The sequence below is a fragment of the Aptenodytes forsteri genome, unplaced genomic scaffold (assembly GCF_000699145.1).
Source record: "Aptenodytes forsteri isolate BGI_AS27 unplaced genomic scaffold, ASM69914v1 Scaffold182, whole genome shotgun sequence".
NCBI classification, from domain to species: domain Eukaryota; kingdom Metazoa; phylum Chordata; class Aves; order Sphenisciformes; family Spheniscidae; genus Aptenodytes; species Aptenodytes forsteri.
Window position 1 is genome coordinate 1,222,575 of NW_008795932.1, and position 10,551 is coordinate 1,233,125.

Consider the following 10,551-nt stretch of genomic DNA (forward strand, 5'->3'; position numbering starts at 1 on the left):
TTGTGGTGGGTGCAGAGCTTGGAGAGGACATGGCCTTCTGCTGGGTGGATACCATCGCTCCCCGGTCAAGCTGGCAGAGCTTCAGCGCCCTTCCTGCGCACCCTGCTGCACGAACTGTTGCTAGCGCTCCCCAGGGGTTTCCTTTATATGTGTGGGAGCTTGGCCACTGTTGCTCCTGGCCCCACCCAGGTCTTCTCAGCCGCTGTGGCACAAGCTGCAGGCTCCTGGCAGGTCTCTCTGCCCCTCTGAGGTTTCCCCAGTTCAGGAAACCCCCCTGTGCACCATGCTAGGGTGCTCCGCTGCCGATCGTGCCGGCACTGGAGCTGTTCACCTCAGCACCTTGACTTGCCTTTGGTTCCACAGACCCAGTGCAGAGAATAAGACAGGAGGTGTCACTTTACCACTGTATAAACCACAGCATGCCTGTATCTTGAGTGCTGTGTGCACTTCTGCTCTCTGCACTGCAAAAGCAGAGAAAATCCAGGGAAGAGCAGCTAAAACTATCAAGAGAAAGGAACAGCTGCCATATGAGCAAAGATGGAAAAAGCCAGGACTCCTTCGGCTGGAGAGAAGGCAGCTGAGGAGGGATCATGTTAAGGTTTACAAAATCACAAAAGTGCAGATAAGCAGAATGTAGAACCAGTGTTCAACACATCCCACAATTAGAGAAGTAAGGGACACGTGGAAACCAGTGAGAGTTCAGTTTCACTTAGAAGAAAGTACTTCTCTATACATGGCTGGCAGTGAACTTCTGGAACCTGCTGCTACAGTAAACTGTGGCACCAGCAAGTTCAAAATGAAATCAGACCCACAGAGATTGGGTCCGAAAATAGATAATAAAAGACTGAGGCAGAGGTGTACACTTTAGTACCCCTTAACAAGAACCATGGACAGTGAGGGAGCTTAAGGGGAACGGACTGCAGATACAGGCCAGGTCCACAGGCTCTCCCTACGTAGCATTGCTATTGCCACCATTAGACGGAGAATATGGGGTCAGCTGCATCTGGTCTGACCCAGCAGAAAACAGCTGTGGTCTTCTTGTGCATAGTTTTATACAGGCTAAGTACTCACCCTTGTGTATTAGTAATGCTTGCCAGGCAGAAAGCATCCTATTTCAGATAGACACATTATGCGATTGGTTTTGTCTTAGGTTTCTTAAAGACAAACAATGGCTTGTTTTTAATCAAAGCACTTAAAAGCAAGCCTGTGGCAGACAACCCTACCAATGTTGTTAGCCTTTACCAGGCTGCAAGTTCATTCTCAGTAACTGTAATGCTGTGTAGAAGAGGAGTGTGGGTGCTCCAGCTACTACAACAGGCTCCAGACTCCCCCTTGGACAACCAAGGCTGCCAAGCCGTTGGCAGGCTGAAAAGATGGTGCACTGAACACCCAGGTTCAGGGGATGGATCATAGAGGGATATTTTCCAGTTGTTCCTTTTGTATCAATGAGTTGGACTACAATGTTAATTAAGGTGGAGCTGAGTAGTAAGTGGAAGAGGAAAGGAACAAAGTTCTTAAGTCAACAAAAGGGAGCTTAATGCCTTGGGGTTTCCAAACAATCCTCTAACTCCCTTAAAACAGGGGTTAAATACATCCATCTCTACTTTGGGGACGGATCTCTCAGAAGGTTTTTCCATTTTGGTTCACAAATCTAACCAAGGGCTGAATACACAGAAAGCTTCCCTATTTCATGAGGCACTTCATGAAAAAAGTCATTTTTGAGGAAGGAAGGAGAGAAAATCTGAGAAAAAGATTCAGAAAGTTTCTCTCCCAATAGATATATATCAGCTATTTATTTGCAAATTAACCCTAAACCTGTCCATGTGGTATCACAACTACAATCATTTGCACAGCTACTGATACCATGCAGAAAGAGCAGGTACACAGCCTGAGGCCAATAATGACAGGGATGCAAGATGCTAAGGTAGGAAGCCATTGGCTCCTTTGGTCTCTGTTGAGTTCGGAATGTGGTAACTAAACAAGAAAAAGGTCATCTACAAAAACAGGCCAGCTAATTAGCATTTATTGTCTGTCTATTGATCTTTTCCAAGGCTTAGTTTTAGGAGCCCTGAGATTAAATATCAGGGGACCTAAACTTTCAGTTTCTATGGTTCCCTGAAAAAGTCAATGGCTAATGAAAGTCACCACACATGTAATGACTGATGAGGCTTTTGGCTTGACATGCATTTTGGGGTATACCTGTAACAGCCAGTTGTGTTGGGCAGTCATTAGCTTCTCTGATTTCAAAGAGGAATCAACATTTCAAACCAGTACGTATACAAACACCCAGTAAGGAACCAATGACAGCCCATAAGGGCTACAAACAAACAAACAAACCTTTACTAAGGAATTCCACAACAGGTAAAATAGTCTCTCACCTGATTTTTAACTCTTATCATACAAGTAATATCAGAGCAATCTTGAAGATGAATCTTTTGAGGTGTACTTGTAAAGTCTTTGGTGTTCCAAATATACAGATCACTACTCCCTGAATAAGACGCCCACACTTCGTCTCTCTAAAGCACAGAAAGATATGTTTAACATGAGCACTGCTGACAGGAAGTATATTGCAATAAGTAACTATGGCTTGTAATACCACATAGTCATGCTTTGTTTAAACTCTATTAACAGTTTAAATATAAATACCTCAGGAAAGAGCTGGAAGCAGAGAAAATAGGAACACACATCCTTCAGGTGATGCTCAATTTTCATCTGTAGTCGAAATTCGTAAGTAGACACTGCAAGTATGCAACTTCCGGTACCTTCAATATTAAAGATAAAGGGTTAGTAACAGAAGTGCCTACTTCCTCCATCTCTATAAACCATGGAGAAGAAAGGCAAAATAAAATGGATGCATCTAACAACTGTCTTGTTTCTCAGTCAACAGCGAAATCTTTGAGGTACTTCCTGTTTTTCACAGTATCTGTTTTTTAGATCTGTTCTTTCTCCAAACTCTAGTCGCTATTCTGCAGTGCATACACCTGTTAGTTTAGAGTCCAAAAATGGTGAGAAGAGAGGAAACAAACTCCTTAAAATTAGGACATCTCATACTTAGGTTCTCAAGTACACAATTATTTTCATCTACAGAACTGAGACCAAGTGTCTGTGCTACAAAGTTAACAGGGCTGAATCCTTACCCACCACAGCAATGGCAGCATCGCTACTGCCCACAGCAGGACCAGGAATTTCCCAAGGCTTTAGCTGCTGTTCTGTTAAGATATGTTTGGATCCAGGCTCTTGCGAATGGTAGTACTGAGAATCAGTGCAAAATTCTTGAATTGGTCACCATTTATGAAACAACTTCAAGATGATCTTTTACCCTAGCACAAAGCTTTACTTCATGCATCTAAACTCCTACGGAGGGGATGACATTTCTAGAAGTGGCCAAAATGAAGGTCTGGGGATTACCAAGTCAGACCAATACCATAAAGTCTAGCTGAAATACCAAATGCAATTTGCAACCACTATTGCCCCTCTAAACTTTAAAAGGACTTTCTCAAAGTTCTCCTTCCAGTTTACAGGCATCGCCAGGGGAGGTCAGACAAATACAGTGTAGCTGGAAGTCACATCCTGCAGCAGGGGCAGTACCTCCAGGACTGATCCAAGCTAGCCATCTATATAAGTGTTTTGGAGGCCTTACCTACAGAAGGCTGCTTAAACAGACTAAGTGGAGAATGGGAGAAAAACATCATGTACACATAAGTCTGAGTTTGAGATTAATGTATTGTTCTGTCTAATAAAACAGTGTATTATGTGAAGATGTAATTTTTTTTTTTAATTATTTGAGGAATGAACTTACAGCACCACAGTTGGTCATTGTGAAGCTTGATAGAAGTGAGATTTTGGCAGGGCAACTGAAAGACATGGTTAACTTTCAGAGTGCTGACGTTCCAAGCAATCACTGTTCCATCTAAACTGCTTGAGTACGCTTCACTGTTGGTACAGATTAAAAAAATAGTAACAATTTTATAGTGTACATTCATGTTCAGAACAGAGTGCATACACAGAAGAGACTTAATTGCAAAATAACCAATTTTACAGTAAGCCAAATTAATGTTCTTCATTTCAGAGACTGGAAGAGTAAAGCACAGTTACTATTTCCAACAGAAAATGGACTGAAGTCCAAAAGCCTTCAAGGTCAGATACCATCATTATTTAATAGTGAACAATGAAGACTGGTTCAATTCATTTAAACAAGGTGGCCAGAGTCTTGAGTGGACAGGAACATGTCCATCCTGTGCCCACCAAGATGCCTACGGAAGGATCTAAACTTTTTTTCTTCCTCCCTCACTATAGTCTAGGTAGCTGGCTCTAGACAGCTGAAAGTGCATTTAAGCAGGCAACAGCTCTGGGTTGCAGCCAGGCATCCACCTTTCAAGCTGCTTATGTCTCCTATTGGAACAAAAGTATTCTAGTACAGATATTTTTTTCTTCTTCTTAAGATTATATTTTACAAACTCTGCAACACTGGAAACACTGCAGGCTAAATTCAGAGCTCAAGTGAGCTAGAGCACACATTACATCATGCATGAGGAGTTAAATACAACAAAAACTTTCCCTATAATTCTCCTGAACATTGTTACCCGTTGGATTTTCTCTCTTTTTCTCTCAAGTTAGGACAAAAATATCTGAAAACTGTTTTTCTTTCCTACCGCACCCGAGAAAACAAATTATACTATCCCTTTTTTTTTTTTACCTTTAACATTTGTTGTCTTCAGGTGAGAAAAGCTTTTTCAAAAGGTTCCAACAACACCTAAGCAAAATTCTCCCTGAAACCCAGTTACGCCTGCTGCACCACTGGCAGAGCTATGGCTGATGTCTGGTCTGCCCTGGGAGTTGCCACCCCCATGAGAAGACAGCAGGTTAAGACCTCCAGCCAACACTCTCCCCAATGCTACCAAAAGATCAAAAGCATTTTGCCTGCACAAAACAATAAATGTATTATTTCTTTTACAAACAGGCAGAAAAAAAAATCCAGAAGCATGCTGTAAACATCTAGTCGATGATGTGCTCAAAGCAAAAATTAAGTGGTCTTTAAACTACATCTGTATTGATTCATCGCTGGATGCTGCCAATTCCTGGCTGCTCTCATCCTCGTCCAAACAAGCATTCCTTTATTCTCTTTGTTCCAAAGTACATAATGCTCTTTCTTTAAAAAGGAAATTCTTAGTTTACCCTATACAATATGGGAGCTACAAAAACGGGCTAAATGAAGGCTTATGTTAGCAGGATAAGCCCCCTGTTTAAAACAATAAATTCTTTCCAACATCTAGGAAAATCAGTCACTGGTTTCCTATATGGGCTCCTTTTCCTTGAGCACAAGTTAACTTTTTGCCTTTGTTTCAGTCAAATAATTAAAGCACAATACTATATCATTTGGTTCTTTAACTAGTCCCCTGCTCACTGCGGGACAAATTCTCTAGGCTGGTGAATACTGTTCTAGCCACATAAAATGGCTTTCTGTTTAGCCACAGAAAGATTCTCCACATGTCCATGACTCTTCCGGTGGTACAGAGGTCCTTCTCATTTGCTTGTATATGTATTTTTAAGAAGACGACATTGTAATTAAATATACCTGGGTATTCCATTCTTCTTCTCCACAATGATGTCTGTAACATCAGAACGATGATCATTTAGTTGCTTATTACAAGACATACTGTGGGTGTTGATTATATAAATAATGGAGTCTTGAGAACCGATCCACACTTGACTCTGTTCTACCATGATCATACAAGTCTGGGGAGAAAAAGCAGGATTAAATAAAACCTAGAAGAAAAATCACTCTTTAATGTAACGTGGAAAAAGGCTATACTAAGATGCTATGGTTTTCTGGTGATTACAGTAAGACATCAAGACTCGGTGCTCCAGTATTCTATCCTTTGGTCTGCTCTATAAATAATGAGAGAGGACAGATCTCTTTGCTGAGTTTATCCTTCAGTAAATAGGATTAATAATGTATCTTGGTAACTGACTCAAAGCTGTGTTTCCTGGCCCAAACAAAGTAAAAGTTACAAAGGGCATCAGGGGAAACCACGTAAGTTAGTGTATTGCTCTCTTCTGGATTGGAAGCCGTCCTAACCATCCGATATAAACACACTTCCTACTTCAGTTAGAAGTGGTGTCTAAGAAAATACTGTCTTGTCCTCTACTGTCTCTGGGACGTCCTTCCCCCATTCAGAAGCTCTTCACTTCTCTCCCTGCTGAGTCCCATCAGTTCCAAACTTTCCTCCTCTTTACTTTCTCTTCTTTAGAATAGGTCAGTATCCAACTCTACTGGATTTCCATCTTTCCTTCACCCAGCCCTTCACTATCAGCTTTACCTCTCCCTTTTTGACTCTCTCCCACACTCATCCACAGTGATGTTTCTCAGCTTTCACACAAGTGACCTATCCAATCCCTTTTCCTGCGTGTTCTCTCTACTGCGTGTTTTTCACTCAGTCTGCAGCTCTGGTTCAGCTTCCCCTTTCATCGAGAGAGTTATTCTTTTCAGGTAGTCTGTCACAAGCAACTCTCTTTAACCTGCTGGTTGAGTCATCTTCTTTTAGAGCACTCTCTCTCCTTCAATATCATCCGCCTGGTTTCCTTACACCTTTCCCCAGTTTCCAGTTCTTCAGCACAAGTGACTTTTCATCCATTCTTAGGGCTCGTCTCATCTTCTCTTTATATTGATTCTCTCCATTATTCTTTCTCCTCAACTGTTTCAAACCCACCTTCCTGCCCCACGAAGCCATGCTGTTAGGCCAGCAGGCCCTCCAGACATCCAATGCATCACTTCCCACCAGTTGACTTATTTCGTTATGAATCCATTTTCTCTCCTTTCCGTTTTTCTCAAAAATCTCCATTTCTCCAAGTTAACCGAAGCCCAGACAACTCAAGTGTCTTTCTACAACTTTTGAGGAGCGACAGCGATTCAGGGTCATACAGGTTATAGCAACAAAAGCACCAAGCTAAAGCAGCAATTGTGGTATGTGTGTCAGTCTTACCAGTTTAGAGCGGCCCATTTTGAAACAGTGTTGTTGAATAGACCAGGTAGACGCATCAAAGACCACCACTTTCCCCTCATTTAAAGCACACCATAGTTTCGGATGAGCATTGCCAGGTCTTTCTGAAGGGTCAAGATGCCCTAGAAATGATGCAGAAAAGATGAGAGGGGTAAAAGAAAATAAACCACTTTTGGAGACGTGGGAAAACCATTATTAGGCAGAGCAGCTTTCTAACAAAACTCATCTGTGTTCTGGAACTTACATCGCCAGTTAACGAATGACACAGTTTTCACAATGAATTTGTGCTCGTTCTCATCGATTTGTTGAGCTCACCTTATGGTTTAATCTTACACTTCAAAGTTATTCAGTGCCAAGTATCACACAAAAGCTCATAAGGAAATTGATAATGCTTTCTTCAGGGATGGACTTAAATTACATGCGATGAATAGTACATTAGATCACATACTACACAGTGGGAGTTATGGGTATATAGGTCTGGCTGCGATTTCAAGAGGTGGTACGCTATTCCCTGCACTGTCATTCAACCAAACACCCCCATATGACTCTACTGAAAAATAAAAAAATAACAATAAATATTGATCAGTGGTGGAGCATCATTCACCCACCCTGCTCAAGAAATGAAGCAGAAATCTTAACGGGAAATCAGCACATTAACACATAATTGAAGTCTATTATAAGGCGTATACACACAGGAAGACAAATTAAGACTGTGAAAGCTATGCCTTGGAGTATCTTAATATGCGATATTACCATTCTTTTTTAATGATTTTCTGTTTTGGTATTCAACACACAACCAAAGCATGTCAGAATGTGAACAAAATCAGGCAGTCATAATACCAGGTGTTACGAGATAACACGCTTTATGGGCTAATTAAAGCTGGGCTAACATAAAGAAAGCAATACATCACCTTACCTGGCGTATAAAGCAAGACATCTATTGCCTGTGGAAATGTCTCACCAGCTGAGGGGTTGATCTTGTGCTTTAATGTCTCTGAAGTTGTTTTGGGGACCATCATAGGCACTAAAATACATTTTTAAAAGGTCATGAAGTGCATACTTAATCCTGAAATAGATCTATAATTCTTATGAAATAATAATTCTGCACCATTTCACATATTCACATTTCTCACTTTTCTTTCCCTCTAGCCTTAGCTGACTAGGAGAGCCCAAACACCATTTGTACGAATTCTGGTAGCAGAAGCATGCATACAACACCCAAGCAGTCTAAACAACCAAAACAAAACCACAGCCGCCAACATGGAGACAGACATGCCAACTAAGGTTCTGATGCACAGAAGCAAAAAAAAAAAAACAACCCTAAGCTTTCTATTAATACTATTTAATAAACTACATCTGTGAAAATGCAATCAGACTAACATCTTTTTATATTTCTACAGATAATCAGTTTGAAAACCGGAATATAAACAGAAAGAGCTGAGACAGATGATGCAACAACAGCAGGCTTTGTAGCATTGCTATGTGACTGACCTTCATTTTTCATCCTGTCAAAATAAGACAGTTTAGAGGCTGCATATATGGTTTTGGGGGACTGCAAGGCACCAACCACAGCATCCATCAGGAGAACGTTTGTCAGTGCTTGCTGAATATACTGAGGATCCTAAAGACAAAAGTCTTACTGTAGTTTATCTATTGCTCATTATTCTTACAAGTCTCCATGTTCAACAATCACAACGCATGTCATGCTTAGCACATGCACTAGCCAGTTGCTGCCCTGCAGCGTAATTCATACTACTTGCAGTCAAACCCCACTCCCACATCACATGTTCCACTCCCAAGCAAGGTCGTGGAGCCAGGAGCCAGCATTAATTCATTACGCTGAAAGAAGTATCTCAGATCTGGCACGATCTTGATATAGGATGTGCAAACGAAACCAAATGAATGGCACTGATGGAAAACATACAGCAGACACAGGATTGATACCCATTTTCAGGCTGGATCTTTCTTCATGGCAGGAAAGTACACATTATGCTTCACCTTGGCTAAAATTATTCAAATTTTTCCTGAAGAACCACCAAGCTACGTTTTCACTATCAAATTCAGCAGTCATGAAGAATAATGTGGTTTAAATGGAAACCCTGCTTGTATGATCCTTTTTCTCAAGGTTTCTGTGGCAGAAGAATACATCTTGCTCTATTCATTGAAAGGATCTATAGCCACCAGGGTTCCAGCATGGCAAAACTCTACGCGCTGTATTTTGAAGCAAGGTAGGGAAAATTTTCTGTTAGTTAGGATCACTGTTCTCATACGTTGTGAACTTAAGAAATTATTTCACAGAACTAGTGAATAAATTAAAAGTTCCATGCCAACGGATGAGAAAAAATATCCTATATTTTTAAATGTAATCTTTTTTTCTTTTTTGTATTATTCCAGATGTATTATATTTAGAAGTAACAATAAAAATAAAAGTTTATTACTTAGCTATTGTTTGCTGAAACCTAGAAATTCTAAGATTGATGCATGAATTATTTAGAACAGAGACAGAAAGCACATACTTCATACTTATTTGCTTAGAAATTCCCATATTTATACCTTGTGATCATCCGCCATTTTCTTTCCAGCCCACATTTCTTTCACTATCAGGTACCAGAGATCACACTCAGTTTTAAGGTTAGCTTCAAAGACTTCTTTTTTAGATAATGTTTTAATCCTCAGAGTAGGTATTCTCAAAAGAAGGAAAGCTACAGTTGTGCTCTTAACATCCTGGAAATGTAGGGAAACAAAGAAAGCAAGGAAGATACACCATGCAATCACAGATAAGGTGCAGTACTCATTCTACAGGGCAACTTTCTCTATTTGTAACTACAGCTAATGATTTCAATTGTCCATACACACCATTAAGCACAGATGGTTTTACAAAAACATAAGTTTCAAACAACATCATACAGACTTCACTACACAGTGGATACAAGCTGGCTCCCTGACACCACAGTCAAATAAGCACACTTAATGGTCATGTTATTAAACTTCTCTAGCTCTACATCCCATGTGCTGTGCTTTGCACCCTTCTGTACATCTAGAGGTTATGACCTCTAGATTTTTATTCTATGTCATCCTAGCACCTAGCAAACCGTACTATGTCAGCCCTGAAATTCTTGGTCCAAAGACCCAGAACTTTATCTAATCACTTATAAATTACTGACTTCAGAGGTGTTTCCTACACTCCTTACTGAAACTTTGAGAGACAGATCTCTGCAGAATAGAACATGCCCTATATCTTTAGGCATGCAAGAGAACGAGAAGTTACTTGATGCTCACCTCTATATCCCTGAAAGCAGCAATCTGGACATAGCCAGGACATCCTCCTTCAGTCAAAAGGAACAAGCGCTTTTGGGTCAGAGCTATTTTTCCTACACCATAGTTAGTTTTAACTGAGCAAGATAACTTGTAGACACATTCATTTTTATCTAGATGCTCTATTACTGTTGGTGGCAGATTCACCTCTTGAGCTTCTGCTTCAGTTTCTTTCCAGTAGTTGTAGAAATCTCTGAATGTTTCAGGATCAATTTGTTTCTGATGTCCTAAAAAA

General features: G+C 40.6%; 1 protein-coding gene across 1 annotated transcript in view; it reads right to left on the bottom strand.

Annotated features, from left to right (window-relative positions):
• The window catches only part of DENND3 (DENN domain containing 3), a 48,868-nt gene that overhangs the window by 668 nt on the left and 37,649 nt on the right, over positions 1-10,551 (bottom strand). The window contains exons 17-22 of the mRNA XM_009285087.2: positions 7,918-8,025; positions 6,984-7,123; positions 5,576-5,736; positions 3,800-3,933; positions 2,647-2,762; positions 2,379-2,516 (exon numbers count right to left, since the gene is read on the bottom strand). Of these exons, the coding sequence (XP_009283362.1) occupies positions 2,379-2,516; positions 2,647-2,762; positions 3,800-3,933; positions 5,576-5,736; positions 6,984-7,123; positions 7,918-8,025 (797 nt within the window). The remainder of the gene's footprint in view (positions 1-2,378; positions 2,517-2,646; positions 2,763-3,799; positions 3,934-5,575; positions 5,737-6,983; positions 7,124-7,917; positions 8,026-10,551) is intronic.